Source organism: Vicugna pacos, chromosome 17, assembly GCF_048564905.1.
Source record: "Vicugna pacos chromosome 17, VicPac4, whole genome shotgun sequence".
In the NCBI taxonomy this organism is placed as follows: Eukaryota; Metazoa; Chordata; class Mammalia; order Artiodactyla; family Camelidae; genus Vicugna; species Vicugna pacos.
This window is the reverse complement of record NC_133003.1, coordinates 40,258,999-40,280,035: the sequence shown is the minus strand read 5'-3', so window position 1 is coordinate 40,280,035 and position 21,037 is coordinate 40,258,999. Positions and strand designations below refer to the sequence as shown.

The following is a 21,037-nucleotide window of genomic DNA, read 5'->3' as shown; positions in this document are numbered from 1 at the left end:
TAGTAATTCAGTTTTGAGTTTACAAGACAGGCAACACAAATAATAATCAAATCAGACTTTATTTGAATACAGAAACTTTCTCAAGTATTCTTTTGCACACAAAGATTTCTTCTTTACAGTGTTCAAATTACAAATGTTTTGTTATCAGACATTATAAGACGAACAACTCCACTGAAAAAGTTATTATAAAAATGGTTCTGCTCCATAATTATAATTTTATATACAACCGACATGTTTCATCAAACTTAAAACACATATATTTTGTACAAATACACTCCGTATTTTGTTAAGTACTTGTTAACTTTACCAAATACTTCAACCAGAATCAAATTTTCACTTGATCATAGCAAATACAAAACTGACATAAATTGAACCTGAGATCATTTTATACATGCAAAATAAAGTTTTGATCTCTCATACTACGAGCATTCCTCAGAATTACAATATGAATAGCAAACATCTGAGCACAGACATGACAAATGCAGCTAAAAAGTGCAAACAAAACTTCAGACTTCAGTATTTGCCATATAAATCTATTTATTCTCCTCATAAAATACAATTACAAAGTCTCAAATTAATAGTTATCATTCACAAAGTTATTTATAGTTTACAGGCAGTTCTACACAAAATTCTCTCTTGCCCACAAGGTAAGGCAGCTACTGATTAATAGTGCAGGACTCAAATTCTGTTTCTCTAACTTCAAATCTCACGTCCTCTCTTCTATTATAACACACATACTTAAAATCCTATTTTCTAACTGGACAAATGATGTTTAGTTCTCATAAACAAACATGTTAGCTATTTGAGAGGCCAAGAATCAATCTTCTCTCAAGTAGTATCAAAGCCTAAAGGTCAGAAAACTACAGTTCTGCCTAAAGACTAGGCATTAACTTAAAGACAAAATGTGTGTCTGATATTCTGAATATTCAGAAGCAGACAGAAATACAAACTTCTGATATTCATCATAACTGCTATAAGGAAAGTTCTTCTGTTTTTGAGAAAGAATAATACTTTTTGCTACTTTCTACTCAAAATTCAAAATAAAGGATGCTGCCATAACTAGTATCTTTGTTTCTCCAAATTGTATCTTTTTTCATATTTGACTAAAAGCTTCTTAATGTCAGGATCTCTTCACACACGATACTCAATATACAATTTATATACACCTACAACTGAAATGCAGCGCCATCATAGATTTCAGAGTATTCATGGTATACCTGCATCTTAGCCCCTCTTTTGAGTTAACTACTTTACAAATCGCACACACACACACACTCTCTCCAATGCTATTCTCTCATTAATGATCTCAGGCTGATAGTGTAATCAAAACAAATAAGCAAAATAGCACCCAGTGTTAAGCACAAATATTTAATAAATACTTAAAACAGATACTGTCTCGTTATGTCTTTTCCTTCAACTAATTTCTCTCACACACCAATAACTAGTATTTTATCTTAAAATTAACTTTAAAACATGAGTATCTTCCAAATTTCAGCTTAACAGTGTTTTTACACTAACTGTTTTGGCTAATTTTCTTTAGGAAGGTAGGTAAAATTGTAGACAATTATTAACATTGTACGTGCAGGTGAATATTAACGCTGCTTTAGAAGGAAAAATGTATTATGTTTGGATAACGATGTCAGCAATAATAGCCTATGATAAAATGAGTTTACATTCTTAGACACTTTCAGAAGCTTTTAAAGTCATTTTACCAAGTGTCCAACAGATGGCACCAAAATGTTATACAACTCTCCCCGTCCTCAAGTGAATAGGCTTAAAATGCAAACATTTCTAATAAGTGAAAGGATCCACTGGAAATGTTTTAATTTTGACAACTGCATTGAAGGTGTCTTCATACAGTTTGTACTTTTTAACCTTTTAAATAAACGTGAGAGCCTACTGTAAGCTAGAAATATTTACTCAATAGCAGACCTGACAGACATGTAAATAATTAGAATAAAAAACCCAATTACAATAATAAATGTTAATAAAGTTGTGTATACAGTGCTATGGAGACAGAAAAAACTGTGTGCCAGGGAATCAAGCATAAACGTGGGGACACTTAATCTGAGGTGGGTCTTTAAAACAGGTTTAAGAATAAACCAGATAAGTCTGAAATGAATACTTGGTATAACTATAAGAAAGGTCTGCTTTCTGTTACTCTTCAATTACACATAAGCACACAAGATAGTTTATTCTAACTCCTGAAAATGTTAATGTTTCCTCCCCAAAAATCACTAGCTAAATTAAGACATGTGCTAAGAAAAAAAAAAAAAAAGCATGCTACTAACTCTCAATAAAAAATGTGAACCAGAACTCTGAAATTTTAGAGAATGGCTAGGGGGTGGGGGAGATGTTCATTAGCATGTGTACAGTAAAGTAATTTAGTAGAAAACATATTTTTGTTTATTTCAAATAAAATGCATTGAGGTACTCTGCAATATATTACCAATACATTACCTTATCTGCCCACATCGTAAGATAAAAACTAAGATCACATAAGCAACTGAAAAAAAATTTTTTAAAGGATATAAGCAAACAAAAAAATATATCTACAATATCCAATAAAATTTTTTAAAAAAACATTAAGTATTTCAAATGGTCTTACTCAGAAACACTACATCACACAGTCAACGAGTCCACTTTTAATGCACACGTCACCTACGAGGTAGTGCGCTAATACTAGCTAGCCCACTGGGAGACCTCCCCCAAGTTTACCTCCCTTAAGTCTCCATGTCCTTTTCTGGGAAACAGGGATTCTGAAAGTGCACTTCTCGTGTGGTTATCACAAGCACTAAATACATATAAATCATGCATATAAATCACTTAGGGCCTGAAACATTTTATAAAGTGTTCGATAAATCTTAGTTCCTCTCATCATCCTGATCCCATCTGATGTTTAATGTAGACTGTGAGAAGGCACAAACCCCTGAAAGACCAACTACAATGAAACAAAACAAAACAAAAATCTTTAAAAAAAAATTGAATTCCAAGGAAAGTAGTTAACCCTAATGAAATAGCATCACGAATTTTTACATTAGTTATTTGTCTGAATCTGACTGCCATCTACTGATTAAAAAAATAAAAATCATCTTGCATACCTAAGAGCTATGGGAATTCAAATACAAAGAAAGCTGAAAATCAGAGAAAGAAATTTTAAAAAATAAAGCCCTAACGGTACAATTTCCTACATTTTGTATTTTAACCCAAGAAGGATTATAGTGACTTAAAATTTTATTATGTTTTTAATTTATCTTATCTGTTTAAAGATGTGATCAAGATGTGCCAGTAATTCTAGATATAAAGCAAGGTATTCAGCTGGAAAGAAGGCATGAAGGAGGAGAAAGGAAGAGAAGAAATGCACATTTCATTTAGAGTCTAAGATTTTTTTTTAAAAATCAGAAAACCTATACCTTACCTCTGTTATATAAGCAATGTTTCTTATAAAAAATGATAAAAGGAGTATAAAATATAAATGAAAGGCCATTAAAGTAAAAGGCCAAAAGAGATAACCATAAAATCAGACATTTCTATTTAAAAAATGCTAAAATAGCCAGTTTACTTTTGTTTATGCATAAAGATGTGATTTTTATTATGTTTTTATTTTCTGACTATTAATAGCCACAATTATACTATGTCTTAGTTGTTTACAGAATCACTTGAGTTTGACATGAACTATTCAAGTGGAAACTAACGGAAATTTCTCTTATATATCAAAGGTTAAATGGATGGAATTTTATTTACTCAAGTCTTATAGAAGTCAGAAATAGCACTGGAACCTTGTGATATTACTTTACTTTTAAAGCAATATGATCTTTCTGTATCAAGTTTTATTTAACATTTGTATAAATATACACATCATAAATATTCATATGCATGTATTTTACACCTCAAATCAAATGTTAAGAAATTCTGAGATTTACTGAAAACAGCACTGGAAAATGATGAGTAGAAAAAACTAAGAAAATGGAAGAATTAGGCTCTTCCAATAATGATAAGTAGCCCTAAATTAGTATCTGTACCATATTCCCTACTCTAGAACAAATCTCCAGCAACTGTCAATGTTTTTAATTAAGTTAACCACCTTCTGTAATACCTGAATTACTTTACTTGCATCAAATAAAAATACTAAGGTTAATTAGATTTCTGCTATTTCCTCTCTTTCAATTATCTAATTTTATTAGAAAGAACATTACATCAAACCGTATTACCCCCAGACAAGGCAAGGCGGAAGCAGAATACGGAGGGAAGGTTACTAAATAATTCTTGATTCTCAACTAGTTATGCTAAGAAAAAGGAGTGAGAAAAACAAAACATCTTTCAGCTGATTCAGTATGCTCAAAAAATACTGACACTAATAATTAACAAAACATGTAAAAATTCTATTTTCCCCAACAGAGGAGCAGAAAGTCCAGCTAGCAATAAAATGGGTCAAAGGAGTAAAAGAAGAAAGTAACTAACAAAAGGCTAGAATCCATTCTCTTATCCCTGAATAACCTCGAGTTAACTGCACACAACACAAAATCAAAAAAGAAGTAAATGTTTTATAGATTTAAAAGTATTTAAAAAAACTTGTATATGATCCTTTTTTTTTAAACAGTATTAAATGGTAAAGTCTCAGGTGTAGGAACTTTAAAAACACCTGCATTTGTGCACATGTGCAGACAAAACAATCAAGTAAAGTTTCCAGGACTGAGCAAAATCCAGTTACTTATGCACATTAAAATAACTGGCCAGTCTATCCTGCCAAAAGATAAACACTCCTCAGTTGTGACTGACTTTATCTGCCTTAGAAATGTTAACAATGAAAGATTTTTAGGTACCAAATGGTTCTGCACCTTTCCTAGATCCCCTCATAAATACAGAGCCATGCCATTGTGGTCAACTACCCACAATAAGTGAAACTTACTGCTTATTTTACAAAGATCTTAGGTCTAATAGCACTGTCAAAAGAGCAGGAAGACTTAAGTAATTTACATTCATTATTTTCCGATTTCAAAAATTCAGAGGATATAAAATGATTTTTTTAAAACTACAAGGAATGTTAAGTTATATTCTCTCTACTTCTCAGAATCTCTTTGTGTACCATTACAGGAATGAACTACTAGCTACAATTGGTTTCTGAAGTATATTCATGTTGTCTATGACAGAAAAAGGATTTTCATAAATGGCCCCAGTTTGAGTAAGCCCATAAACTTCTGTTCATTATAATCCCACATTGAGGGCATAAAATGGCAACAAATGCCTTTTAAATGACAATTCATTAAATTTTTGGTGTTTCTCACCTAAGAAAGTATAACTTTAGTTCTGGAGAGTAGCTATAATCCATCTTCTATAAAACTTTAAAGTTCAAAAATAATTTTTAAAGGACAAGAAAACATAAAATTTTTAAAAAAGAACTTAAGTATTCAACAATGTAATTCTATCTACTTACCATTCCCCATTAAACCAAAAATAGACACAGAAATGTGGTTTTATTCCTTTCATTCACTCATTCAATACCTGTTTGAGAACCTACTGTGTTCAGGCATTCACTGTTGTAGGCCTGGTAAGGAAAAGTCACCCCTGCTCTCCAAAATCTTACAGTTCAGGAAATCAAGCAAACGAATGAACAATTTCCACTTCAAAGAGAGAAAATTTATATGCTGACAATTCTAATTTTAGAAAACAGAAAGCTTTCCATGCTAGAATACTACAAAGCATTTAATATAGAGCTTTCACTAATTAAAAGCAAAAACAAAAACTAAATGAACTTACCAAAATCACCAAAAAACAAAAGATACGAAACCACAATTCATAAAAGAGCCAATAAGAAAATGGATGTTCAATTTCACTTGCAATCAGAGAAATTCACGTACATACCCAGAAAAATATTGAAAAAATTAACTATCTGCATTTAGATACACACAGAAGCACAAATGAACACATTTTGTGAGGTCAATTTGGCAGTAATGTATGCATACACTATGACCTAACAACTCCTTTTTTTCAAATTAAAAAAAAAAGGCAATCTATACCCATATTCAATATACGACATTTATCAACACAAGAAGGTATGTACAAAGATGCTCACTACAAGCACAACTTGTAACAGCCAAAAAAATAAACGCCCACCACCAGTGGGAACAGAGAAAATGAATTATATAATCTGTTCATATAACAGAAAATAGTGCAGCCATTTCAAATAAATAGACAAAGAAAAGACAAAGCTATACATGTACCGATATAAAGATTTCAAAGCTCTTCTAAAGGTAAAATACAAGTAGCATATAACATTATCCACTTTCTCTTCTTTATATATATACCTAGGACAGTTGGGGATCTTTTTAAAACTACAAATGTACTTATGTCACTTTTACAATTTTAAAGATGATCTATTACAAATAGCGGGAGAGGTATACTACCAAGGAGAAACCCTCAAATTAGAACTGAAAAAGAACAAAATGCTACTTCTACTCATCACTCTTCACAAAACTTTTTTTCAAATGCAATTTATGTATATTCAAAATACAACAGTAAAACTGAAAAATACTATAGACATATTTCAATGTACCATGTATCACTATATAATGATACAGACAAAAATGAGTAAATTAAAAATATTAATTTATCACTGATTAAGACTTGGATTCTACTTGATTAAGGAAAATAATTCAAAAACTACCTCTGAATAATCAAATTAAAAAATATAAATTCAAAATATCTATGGTTCAAAGATGAAAAATGTTTTACAAGTGATTCTGTTTAAGTATTTAGGCATTTAATGATCGTTCAAGTCATTTCAGAGGTAGGTCAATTACTTGTTTTACAAATTAAGAAATTATGAATATTTAGATTTAACACCTACATAACTGTTTCATCCAACTTAATTTGAATGAAATGGAAATGGCATTAGTAATTCAGAATCACCAGTGAAGTAGCTTCACATTCACAAAGTAGTACAGTTTGCCTTATTTCACTATAACTCTTACTTTTAAATGACAGTCATAATTTACTGAAATAAAAGAAGAGTTACCATAACATCTAAGTATCTACCTCTGCACTGTTTAGAAATACCCCCAAGTATTCTTATGCAAATTCAATTCAATAGTAACTATTAACATAAGTAACATACTTCTAATACACAGCACATGGCTTCATCTAGGTACGGGCTTTTAAAAAATTAGTATTGATAAGAAAATACATGCAATATTGTTAAATAACTTTCAACAGCACAACAGAGTACACAGTGAAAATAAGTCTCCTACCCAACCCAAGCGTCCCAGGGCAGGTCAAAGGTAAGGCTTTAAACTGTCCCCAAATAAAAGTATTTCAGCAACATACCTAAAACCAAAGCTTAAAGATTTGATATTTTAAGCCAAACTGTTTATAAAAGCAGGGGAATGTGGCATGTAACAAAAGGTTAACTGAATTAACACTATCTTGTTGCAAATCCCATGCGATTAAGCACCTGAAGAAAAAAATGAGACCATTTATGCTACCTAAAAATACTCACAAATAAAAACTTCCCCTAAATGTGAATTCATGTTAACATATCCACAATTCATTAAATTAGATATTGTCACCCAACATTACAAATTTTTAATGCCAATCTAAATACTGAACAACTTCACAAATAGTTCTTCCCTTCAATAAAGGGAATCCTAAAAACACAAAGTCTTAAAAAGAAAGTATTTAAAATAACAGAGTATGACACACAGCAATATGTTTTCAAAGGTCAGTTTCATTTTTGTGGAGAGAAACTTTTCTGTGCAATGTTTTACAAAGGATTAAAATGGTTTCTTGTTGGAGGAAAAAGGGACTCCAAAAAAAAGTTTTTAAATAAAAAGTCATTAAGTAGAATCCTTTCATAAATTGTTATTTTTCATTAAAAAAAGTTATTTATCTCAACACTATATAGGTTCTAAACAAAATATAAAGATGTATAATATCAAATATAAAATGGAAAGAAAATTTAAAAAATATTTTCTGATTCATGTTTTCATTGTTATACACATTTAAAGTCTAAATGCCACTGAGCCATATAGGTGGTTCAAAGTTAAAAAAAAATTTTTAAGCCATATATATTTCTGAATACTTGTAAGCTGGAAATCAATATACAAGACATAGAACTTATTCTAATGGATAATCAGTTATCAAACAAGACACAACAAAACAGAAAAATCTGTAATACTCTGCTAAAAATTAAACCTTTAAAGTAGTATTAAGTGCATACCCATTAAATCCAGTGACAATTTTCAGTATTCTTTCCTTCATTTCATCAAAGGGAATATATTCGACATTAGGGTTGGGAGGACCTCTTGGTTCAGGAGCTGAAGTTCTGAAATCATCCATCACTTTCTCCAGTTTGAAAATAAAATAGCCTTTGAATTGGGACCACTGAATCCTATAAGCAAAAAAAAATTCTTTTTAATATAATACCATGTAGCTTTACAATTCTTCAGCATAAAGCACAAAAATACAGAATTTACCATGAAACTACACTAACAAAATTAAGATCTGGAAAAGTAGTAGTGAAAATATCTTTGTTCAGCAGCCTGCACCACATGTGATCAATCTGACTCACAAGTTCCAAGCTGGTTCTATCCAATTCTCCCAACACCTGACCCAAACAAAACCAAAATCTCAGACTAAAATCTTTAAAATTAACTACTCTGGCAGAAAGTTTACTAAATGCCATTTTCCATATATTTAAAACATTATTTTGTTTTGACCCTGTCCTTCACAACAAACCTAACCAGGGAATGTGTTACTGCCCACATTTAAAAACATGATATTAGAAACTGGCCCAACTTTATTTTTATAATTTTAAGGGGACAAATCAGAATGACTTCATACCCTAAGCTCTTAATATCCAAGCTGTAATACTTATGTAGACTAGTAAATGTTTCTTGTCTTTATCTTTAAGCAAAATAAACTTCAATCTCTCCTTTTTCTTTTACTTTCAACTAAAATTTTTAGTATTTTGTCATTTAAAAGGTATATATCATAGGATCTACCCAAGATATATCTTGCAAAGTAAAAATACATAACATCCTTAGGTATTTTCATATACATTCATGAACTCAATATAAACATCTTTTTATCCCTGTCTCCTCATATTTTACCACTAACATAAGGACATTTTGTGATACCTGCCTGAATAGCCTAAATTCAAGAATGCCATTTCTCTAAACACTACACTTGTTAGTGGGAGCAGATCTCTTACACAGGAAAACTACCTAAGCAAGATAAGACTGCTCATCTGCAATCACTCTTCCATCCCATCCAGCAACCCTATAAAAACTAAGGCAGCAGTTCTCAAAGTGTGGCCCAAGAGGTCAAAGCTATCTTCCTAAGAATAGAGTTGACTTTTTCACTGAGTTGACATTTGCAAAGACCGTAGGTGCAAAAACAGCAGTGGGTAAAAACGATGACACTTCTGCACAAATCAAGGCAGCAGTACCAAACTATATAGTAGTCATTATTGCCTTCTTTATCACCACAAACTCAGTTTTTAAAAACCTGTGTCACTTGAAAGTTAAATAGAACAAAACAAATTTACTAATTTAATTAAATCTCTACCTTTGAATACAAACACATCTTTAATAGTCTGTGTAACAAGATGAGATGTACATCTAAAGGACTTCTGCTGCATAACAAAATACTATGGACATCTCATGTAATTATAAGTTAAATATTGCTGCCACTATTTTTCATAGAAAGCCATCTTCACTTGAAAAAAATGTCAAACAAGTAACGCTAATTCAGAACAGGAGAATTTGGTAGACCAGGAAAATTTGGTAGACATTTTATCAAAAATGAGTAAGTGAGTCTATCACTTCAAGAAAATCGACTGAAATATTTTTGGCCACTGATAAAATTTGAACTTCAAAATAAAAAATCTTAACTCTAGCAATGTTTACTCCTCACCGTGAACCTGAAAGGTTCCTCATAAATTTCCAACACATTTTAAAACCTATCATTGTTGATATAAAAGATACTGCGTGACCCCTCCCCAAAAAAGTACAGGGAGGAAAATAAACAAACTGAACTTCATCAAAATGAAAAACTTGTGTATCAAAGTACACTATCAGCAAAGAGTGAAAAGGCAACCCCAAGAGTGGGAGAAACTATTTACAAATCATCTATCTGATAAGATGTTAAATATCCAGCATATACAAAGAACTCCCACAACAAATAAACAAAACAACCCTGTTTAAAAATGGGCAAGGTACATAAATAGACATTTCTTCAAAGATATACATGTGGCCAACAAGCAAATGGAAATATGTTCAACATCACTATTCATTAGGGAAATGAGTATCAAAATCACAATAAGATAGAACTCCACATCCATTAAATTGATGGTTATCCACCCCCTACCCCCGAAAAAACCCCAAAACCAAACCAAACCAAACCAAACCACTACTGGCTGGAAAGGGTATAGAGAAACTGAAACCCTCATGCACTGCTTGTGGGAACATAAAATGGTGGGGCCACTGTAGAAAACAGTATGCAGGATCCTCAAAAAAAAAAAAATCAAAGAATTACTATATGATCTAGCAATTCCATTTCTGGATACCCAAAAGATGTGAAAAAAGAAACTCAATCAAATACTTATATGGTGGGAACTACCTCAACGTCCATCAACAGATAAATGGATACACAAAATGTGGTAGAGATATACAGATATATCTGTATCTATATATACACAACGGGATGTAGCCTTAAAGAGAAAGGAAATTCTGACACATACTACAACAATGATTAATCTTGAACACATTATGCTAAATGAAATAAGGCAGACACAAAAGAACAAATATTGTGATTCTACTTGTATGAGATATTTGGAATAGTCAAATCCAAAGAGCAGAAAGGCTCTTGCCAGGGGCTTGGAGAAGGGATGCGTGAGATGTTTAATGGGTACAGAGTTTCAGAAAACATATAAATGGCCAATAAGTCCATAAAAAAATGGTTAACGCTGTTAGTCATTTAGCCATTAGACAAATGCACATCAAAACCACAAGACACCATTTCACACCCATGAAGGTTCTAATAAAAAATGATAGACAGTAACAAGTGTTGGGGAGGATGTAGGGCAACTGGAAACCTATACATTGTTGATGGGAATGCAGAAAGATGTAGCCATTTTGGAAAATGGCTTGGAAAATAGTTTGGCTTGGCAGTTCCTCAAAAAGTTAAAAAAGAATTGATGTGTGTGATACTACTGCATTCTGTTAAATGAGTAAATTATAAGGTAAATAAATTTTATTACTATTGTTTTTAAAATTGGGTGAGGGTGATTAATTAAAGCTATGTGCATGATTACCTTTTCCCTCCTTTCCCTCGTCTATTATGGGAAGGAGATTTAATGTTTAACAAGCAGAGGCAGCACATTATAATTTATGACATGCCTAATATTAGTTTAAGTAATACACAATTGTCAATGGTTACTAAAATTTATCTTTAAATTTCACTAGACTCCCTACAGGCATTTAATACATAAACACATCAGGGAAGGTTAATGTAATAGGAGTCTTATACTTTTGATTTCTTAAATTAAGAATTCTTCCTGTAGTTTTAATAATCACCCACTAAGTCGTAACCTGTTTTACTAATTAGGATTTCCACATACACAGAGGTTTTTTTTTTTAAACCCATCTTTCCATTAACTGCTTGCAAATCCACCCGTGACATCCAAACAACATACTAATGGGAATGGTGAGACAAGAAGTGATGGAAACTAGGTAAAGCAAACTAGGGGGAGCTTCAGACTCTATCTAGGTCAACTAACTTCAGGTCAGACAGGAATTAAGTCCCATAAAATGAAATGGATTGTGTACAATTTATATTTTTAAGTTTAAAAGTATCAAGTAGTTACTCTAAATCAGATATAGGAGATGTAATTTGAAAATTACTATGTCATATATATGAAAAAAAACACACTTCTATAAAATGTCAAAAGATAATGCTTTCTGATGCAACACAACTATTTGGTAAAAACAAAAGCAAAAAACTTCCCTGAAAATTATGTAATTTGAGCACAAAAACAAGCCATGAGTAAACCAACTAAAAACTTGGCAACAAAAATAATTTTCCTACTAATGTACTCATTGGATGAATGGAAACAAGAAAAAAAAACCAAAAAACCCCTTATTTTTCAAATGAAAATTAAATTATTCTGAACAGATGCTCATGAAACAAAAACGTTTTCAACTTAAGGATCAATTCCCCCACGTTAAAACTTCCTCCCCAATTAAAATACATAGCCAGACTTTAAATCTGCTTTGCTAAAATTAACAAGAATTTACTGAAATTCATTACCCATTAATTTTTTTTTAAAGTTAACTTCACTTCCCTTCACTTTTTTCTTCTCTTTCCCTTCCATTTTCCAATTTACGCAGTTTATCCTCTAGGAAGGCAAAACAATTCCTATCACTAATAAATATATCCTCCTACCAAACACCATACTGACCTTTTTTCTCCATAGGAACTCAGAAGTTCACATTAAAACAAACATGTTTCCCTGACAATTATCAGGTTAAAGGTATTTTCAGAGGCTCAAGGGCAGAAAATCCATCTCTTATGTCCCAGCTGGTTCTAAAACATTTTAGTGGCCAATAGCCACAATCTCAACTTGTTGCCTCTTACAGTTCCAAATTCTATTAAGATTACTTTCTACTCAGCTTCACTGCTTTCCACATAAAATCAATGCGAGAAGCTAACACAGTGGGGCCCTAAGGGATAGCAGATACTGCACCATTTGTAAACAAAGGGGAATATGGAAACAATGAATTAATAAAAACAAAAAGATATTTAATGGGGCTGACTGTTGACAGAAGGTGACAGGCATTGAATCAGGAGACTGTGTCACAGAATTCAGTTTTAGCTATGTGACTAGAGCAAAGACAAGTAAATTGAACCTGAATGGTGAAGTGAAAGATGGGCAAAAATAAGAATAAAATTGCTTACATAAAACATAAAAATGACAACATTTTTAAGAACTAACTTTAAAATACAAATTACTAGCTTAGAAAACCTCTACAAGTGAGGTACCAATCAGGACATTCCTTTTGCATAATTATACCTTATAATATATCATAGTGTATTTTATCAATTAACTGAGCAAACATTAAAATGTATCAGTGGAAAAGAGAGCCCAGAAAAAGACCCATACATAAATGGAAACTTGATATATGAGAAAGGATAGACTTTTCAGTAAATAGTCCAGGAAATGACAGTACTACTACCAAACTTCATTAGAGTTTAAAAATTTTAAAGATGTCTGTTTTTTCCTTTCTAGTTATATACTTAGGATAGTCATTATAAAAATTACAAAACACAGAAACAAAATGAAAACTGTCCACAATGTGCCCAGTAATCACTACTAAAGTCCATTTTCTGGTACATTTTTCATTAATGTATATTTATTAATTAAAATTTGGCATCCTAGATTAATTCCCTACGTTTCCCCACCTCATTCACTGTGTGTATTTTGTCATGGGAAAGGAGTCTTTGAAGGTAAGATTTTAAAAATATGTATCACATATTATGCCATTATTTAATAACCACTATCTTAAAAAAGAATTTAGGCTTGCTTCCTGTTCATTACAATTAAGAAATAATTGTGGTTAATATCTCAATAATAAACTTTGTAGACATCTGTTTATTATCTTAGGATAGTGTCCTATAAGTACAACTACTGAGGCAAACGTATGAAGTATAAATATTAAGACTTTTGATACATATTTTCAAAAGCCCCTCAAGAAATGCTATACCACTTCATAGTGCTATCATTATAGAAATACCTATTTCATTCCACTATTACGTGCTTTCAAAACTCTTGTATATTTAATAGTACAAAAACACTTTAATTTGCCTTTCATTCATTGCTAGCGAAACTGAGTATTTTTACCTATGTTTACTGGCCACAAGACACTTCTTTTGGTTTTGAATAGGTCCTTTGCAATCCCTTATTCTGGGGTTCCTCAATTTTGGCACCACTGACGTTGTAAGCCTGGTAATTCTGTCAGATGGTGATGTCCCGTGAACTGTATGTAGAAAGTCGAACGGCACCCCTGATCTCTACCTAGAGATCAGTAGTGGCCAATCCTCATTCCGCAAAAGGCTGTGGCAATAATCAATGTCTATAAATGTTGCCCTGGGAGACAAACAGCATCCCCAGTTAAAAACCACAGCCCTACTCCACTCCTTTAAAATGGTCTTTTTCTTACCCTCAAGGTATTATGGAAAAACAAAAATTACTACTCACACAAGTATGAACATAACTTTCAGGTTCTCATTTTGTACCGACTGCTGCAAAAATAAAACTTACTGTTTTTATATAAAGGTTGAAGTGACTGAAACATCTATCTAATTGTTCCTATTTTGAAATTATCTTTGAAATGCTACACATTTCCTTGCTCAGAGACTCATATCTGAGGATGGCGTGGTACCTGCTCCAAAGCAGTAAAATTATGACACAAATTCTGAAGGGAAAGTATCTGCCACTAAAAGTGAATTTTTCAAATTAAAAGTGCTAAATATCTGATGATTGTACACATAAAGGATCCAATCAGATGAAAAAGAAAGCTTCAACAGGTAACACTAACATTCAGATAATAACTGCACTGTAAACTTGGGTTTCTTCTTGGGCAACTTGTATACTGATGATAAGGATTCTAACATGTCTAAAGAGTCAAGTTACATTCCTCCACTCAACCCATCTCTCTCTACCAATTAAAATAAAACCAGGACCCTTGAATTCTAAATTTGCTGTCTTCAGCTTGAGTCATACTATTAGAGGAGATGTATCTTTGGTTCATCTTTGTTTGGTTCAGCCGTCTATGTGGAAGGGAAGGGTTCATGTTGGTATTAATAAACTTGAGAACGATTTTCAATAAAGGGTCAAAAGTTAGCTAAGAGTTAAGCATAAATCAAGTTAATCAGAACACACTATTTCTTGAACTTTTTGTTTTAATTGGTAGGAAGATCTCAAAATATTAAAAACAGAACTACCAAGACAATAGAAGAATGGATCAAGAAATGCAGTGTATGTAAATAATGGAGTATTATCCAGCCTTTAAAAAGACAGAATTCTGTCATTTGCTACAACATGAATGAACCTGGAGGGCATTATTCTATTCTAAGTGAAATAAGCCAGGCAGAGAAAGACAAATACTGCAAGGTGTGAGTGAAAAATATTAGGGGGGAGGGTATAGCTCAACTGGTAGAATGCATGCTTGCTTAGCATGCATGAGGTCCTGGGTTCAACCCCCCCGTACCTCCTCTAAAATTAAATAAATAAACAAACCTAACTACCACTCCCACAAAATAAATAAAGTAATTTTTAAAAAAAACAAAAATATTGCCTGCCATATCAGTAAACAAAGGATGCTGCAGCCATCAAGTCATCAGCTACTGGGAACTCAGAATAGAGACAAGCAGACAGCCTGGCCTCTGCTGCCACCCGCAACAGTGAACCATGAGGGAACTCAGATGGTAAAGAACTGATGGGCTAGGGATACTAGCTAGTATATCCACCTAGACAGCTAGTGGATATCAAAGGAATGATATCAATGAGCCCAAACTTTTGTACCTTCCTACACAAAGAAAAGCACTAAATTCCTTAACTTGAGATATCTAGTTTTCTTTATTAAACAGTAATCTTTTTAATGTTACAACTACCTGGCCTTTGCTGCAAAAACTCCTATATATCCTGGCTCCTCCCCTGGCATCCTCTCCCCTCTCTGAAGCAGTCTCTCGGAGATATCAGAGAGGCTATATCCCATGCTTAAGTCCTCAGAAATGTTCGCAGAATAAAATATAACTCTCAACTTTAACATTTTGCATTTTTAAGTCATCAATGGCATCACTTACATGTGCAATCTTAAAAAAAAATCAAACTCATAGAAACAGAGAGCAGAAAAGTGGTGGCCAGGGGTTGGCAGTTAGGGAAACAGGGAAAGGCAGGTAAAGGGTACAAATGTGCAACTCTGAGATGAAGAAAGTCTGAGGATCTCATATATGACAAGATGACTACAGTTCGTAACACTATTATATAACTGAGATTTGCTGAGAGTAGAGCTTAACTATTCTCATCCAAAATAAGTAAATATACAAATGTGAGACTGTAGATGTGCTGATTAACTAAATAGAAGAAATCCTTTCACAATATATATGTATATCAAATATACAATATATACTATATATGTATGTCAAATATACATCAAAATATACAATATATATGAATATCAAACCACAACATACACTTCAACTATCTTAAAATTTGATTTGTCAATGATACCTTAACAAAGCTTGAGGGGGAAAAAAGGAATGCACTGAGCTCAATAAAACGGTTAATGTTTCGGGGGGAAAAAAACTAGTGACAGTTATCAAGTAGGATTAGGATTTTTTTTTAAGATGAAACAATTAGAGGAACAGAAATGTCTACTAAATCTTCTCAGTATCTGCATAATTCTGCACAAAAATACTGATTCAATAATGGCACCATTTAGCACACTTTTTAGACAAGAGGGCACACTCTAAGAAACAGAAAAGAAGCAATCAGAAAATCAGGGTAGCATGAGAAGTTCAAGGTCTAAATGACCAGAGTTCAAACAGATAAGGATGTAGAAAATGGAGAAAGAATCACCAATTACTTTAAATCAAAAACATTTCCCAAAACAGAAAATAACAACCACTGGCAAGGATGTGGAGAAACTGGAAGCCTTTGAGCACTGTTAGTGGAAATGTGAAATGGTACAGCCACTTGAAACAGTGCCTCAAATAGTTAAAACACAGAAATACTGTGTTAAAACACAGTAAAATCCAGCAACTCCACTCCCAAGTATATACCCAAAAGAACTGGAGCAAGGACTCAGATACTTGATCACCAATGTTGAAAGCAACATGATCTATCTACAATAGCCAAAAAGTGGAAACAATCCAAATGTCCATTTACAGATGAATGGATCAACAAAATGGGATGTGTATATACATGTTTATGTGTGTGTATATAAAATAAATATATAAAATAAATGTTCAGCCTTAAAAAAGGAAATTCTGACACATACTATAATATGGATGAATCTCAAAAATGTTATGCTAAGTGAAATAAGCCAAATTCAGAGAGACAGAAAAGTACAATGGTAGTTGCCAGGGGCTGCGCACTTTCCAAGCAGATCTAGGAAGTACATACAAGCAACTGTTTTAGCAATAGGAGCATAGATTCATATTTGAACTACATCACATAAGAGTGATAGCAGCAAACACATTACCACTAATGACAGACACTGTTCTAAGCACTTTATACTCAGTCCTCACAACAACCCCATGAGTTAGGTAGTATTATTTCACTCTTTTTATTATCAATGCAAGGGGGTCACTGATGATTATTATGATTAGTCTGAATAATGATGGTGGTGAGGAACAGTAAAAAGGTGATAGGATCAATGGAGTGGAGATCCTGGTAGAGTCAAAGAATTTTTAGGGTACGTGCAATACACTTAAATATCTTCTAGTTCATCCAGAACTGTGTGTGTGTGTGTGTATATATATATATATATATATATATATAAAGACAAGGTAAGGTTTGACAAAGCTGAGTGATGTATAGTTGTTTTTTCCTTTCCTCTATTCTTATCTGTTAGCTAAAGTACTGCATTTCTTTATTTTTTATTAAAGGAAGTAAGTTTTGTGAATGGGTGAAGAAGGGATGTTGGGTAAATTAATTTTTTCCTTTCTCTGCAAAAGGGAATAATTAGAGAGGTTCTAGAAGTGCTCTTAGGCTGAAGAGATTGCCTCAAGTTGTTACGTATCTGTTACATGACAGTACATAAGATAAACCCAACCATCTTATCTTACGGAGGGCTTTCTCACAGTTTCAGTCCTTTCTTAAGGACTGCTGGAAAGCCATCTGTAAAGCTCTCAGCATATATACGGCATTACTCAGATGTTCTCCACATCCTGAGTTTCTTGAGGACAAACAGCCACTGAGTGCTTACTAGGTGTCAGCCGTCTGCTTACACTAATGTAATCCTCATAGTTCAGTGTTACCCCATTTTCACAGATGGGAAACACAGGGAGACTAGAGTTCTCTCTGTTAGGTCATACAAAGGAAAAAGTGGATGAACTAAAGCAGTGGATCGCACTCCCTCATCTTAGTACCTAGGCATATGTTGTTTCCTCTCCCTAGAACAAGGACCTTTGTTTTCCTTTGTGTTCATCTTTTAACATACATACTAAGGGTCAGGAAAACTTTTTGACTCTGGGGTAGGTTTGCCCACTTAAAATATTTCATGATTGCTTCTATCATTATATGTATATTTTGTTATTTTTTGTTTAGATTGTGAATTCCCTGAAGGCAAGCAGACTCTCTTTTTATCGTTTCCTACTACAGAATAGCTTAGAGATGCGTAACTGCATTGGCTTTTTTTGATGGGGGGGCCTATACTTTTCCTATAATTAAATTTATTGACTTAACTATGAGTGTGGATTCTGAAGCCAAAATGCCTGGGTTGAGATCCAAAGTAAGCTTCAGGATATTCACCAAATAATTATTGAGCACTTATGCACAATTTGTCAGACATATTATTGGTACTTGTGATATATTAGTGAACAAATATGTGTGAGCAATATATATCTCAAGTACCAATAACGTGTCTGAGGAGGTGCACAAATGGAGAATCTGGAATGTAAATAGATGCATGAATAGTTTATAATAGGTGGGAATTCAGAGTGTGTGCATGAGCATACTAGTAAATGTGGGACTCTGGAAATTCAAGGTCATTAATAGTGAGAGTGAGGAAGAACTCAATGGGGGTTTGAGGAGAGAGAAAATGGGAAATCTATTAAGAGTCTGGGAGTGAGTAAACTAGGGAAATAAACTATTAATTTGGTAGCATTAGTTGTGTACTTGAGACCAGCCAGCATGGCGGTGCATTTTTCTATAACTTTGTGCCCATGTGCGCTGCTGTATAGGCACAGATTTGGTGGGGGTTGTGTTTTACCCAGTAAAGTTGATTTGTGAGTACAGTGAAGCCATCTGTAAAGCTTAAACTCCTGTAATAGGCTACTGAGTGACTGCCCTAACTCCTCTGAATTAGTCTCTCTCCCTCCCTCCCCCCCTCCCCCTCTCTCTCTCTCTCTCTCTCTCTCTCTCTCTCTCGCTCAAAAATCAACAATAACTTGTCAAGTCTTTCTAAATGCAAAACCCTATGTATTAACAAGACACTCTCTGATCTATCCCAAATTTACCTTCATAGCCCTACATTTTTCCTGACTATTTCTTTGCTCACTGTTTCTTTTAGATGGACTAAGTATGTCTCTCACACTACGAAGCTCCCCCTAATCCTCCCAGCCGGAAATCAGCTTCTTACTCTAATGCTCCCAAAGCATTTTGAAACAACAATTGTATTTTTTGCCCCAGACCATAATTAAAGTTACTAGTTCTGTGTCTTTTTTTTTCCTTACAAGATCAGGTTAGGAATCTTAGGAGGCTAAGAATCATGCTACAGAATTTCTCTTTTGGGAGGGAACTGTCTTTGTCATGAAAACACTCTGATACTAATTAAACAAAAGCTACAGCTTTAAATCATGATTAAGCATTTCAGCAATTCAGAGAGGTTGGTAAGAACACCGAATTTCTCACAATAACAAAACAGGGGTTCATGCCAACTTTATCTAGATCCTTATAGGTCAAGGTAATTTCCTGCTGACATGTAAGTCACAGTTGTAACTTCACAGCAGTTTTAAGACAACTTGAATACACTACCTGTTTGATGAACTGGGGGTACTGTATATGCATAAGTGCTGGTTACAACATATATCAATGAGTTGGCTCCCCAGCTCATGGTTTTCACTTTCCTGGAAAAGGATATAATACAAGGATGAGCCTCCAGTAGCCAGATGTTTCCCTGACCACACCATCTACTCCCCTGCTAAAACTGAATTAATCCTGGGATAGGCCAATTAGACATTCCCCCCCCCCCCCAAATATGAAATAGGGATAGCCCAGAGACAGGAATTTATTGGAGCTAAGTTATCCCTTCGGCAGGGGAAGGAAGGAAGGAAGGAAGGAAGGGAGGGGGGAAGGAAGGAGGGAGGGAGGGAGGGAGGGAGGGAGGAAGAAAGGAAGGAAGGAAGGAAGGAAGGAAGGAAGGAAGGAAGGAAGGAAGGAAAGCAACTTCTACTGCTGATGCCCTGAAATACCCCATCCTCATATCCCTGGCTTGGTGGTATAGCTTAATCTTTGATTCTAAGCACTGTCTCAATATCCTTCTAAAAAATCTTTCTCTTATTTTCTTTTGGGCTTACATGAACTGAAAGCAGTTTGTGATTCTTGCAAGCAGAAGTTTTCAATTAATTTGATGCTTCCAAAAAGCTAAAGATTCTTTCAGGATTAAATCTTTAATGCTCTAGTTTAAGCAGAAATCTGAGCTGTGAAAAAAGTCTCTTCTGGGTATCAAATTTGCTTTTCCTTAAAAAAAAAATTCAAAAACAACTTAGAAGTTTCTTATATTTTAGTATTTTAAATGGTGTGACACTAGTAAATTAATTCAAGTCTGAGTGCACCTTCACAAGTGAGCCATTTGAATATTCGGTCTAGCAGAATACTCACAGTATTCAGAGAACTGAGGTTTTAAATCTCTCTGCAGGTATGTCAAAGATCATGTATACACACTGATAATCTCTTTTACGACATATCACTTAATGGCCATTTTCTTCTTTATGAGAACTCCATCCTTGACTATAGTTCAGTGAATTTTATCTTTTTTTCCAGTATAAATACCTTGGCCCTTCAAAATACATAAATGCTCCTGCATCAGCCCTAAAGCTTGATGTTCCTACACTACAAATGAGATCTGAATTTATAAAATGTATGTTATTTATAAAGTTGAAAGACTAAAGACTGTACATTTCAACCAATCATATCTATGAAGTTTCTTTTTAATGTGAATTTTCCTCACCTTTTAAAAGTGGAAAAAAGGTAATTAATTGCCTAAAGTCAATGAAACTACAAATTTAGAAAAATTAAGCTACAAATGGTGAAACT

General features: G+C 33.5%; 1 protein-coding gene across 2 annotated transcripts in view; it reads right to left on the bottom strand.

Moving 5' to 3' along the window:
- PPP4R2 (protein phosphatase 4 regulatory subunit 2) overlaps window positions 1–21,037 on the bottom strand; it is a 47,569-nt gene that overhangs the window by 6,304 nt on the left and 20,228 nt on the right. For both annotated transcript variants that reach the window (XM_006196499.4, XM_072941712.1), the window contains exon 3: window positions 8,216–8,386. In XM_006196499.4, coding sequence (XP_006196561.2) covers window positions 8,216–8,386 — 171 coding nt within the window. The remainder of the gene's footprint in view (window positions 1–8,215; window positions 8,387–21,037) is intronic.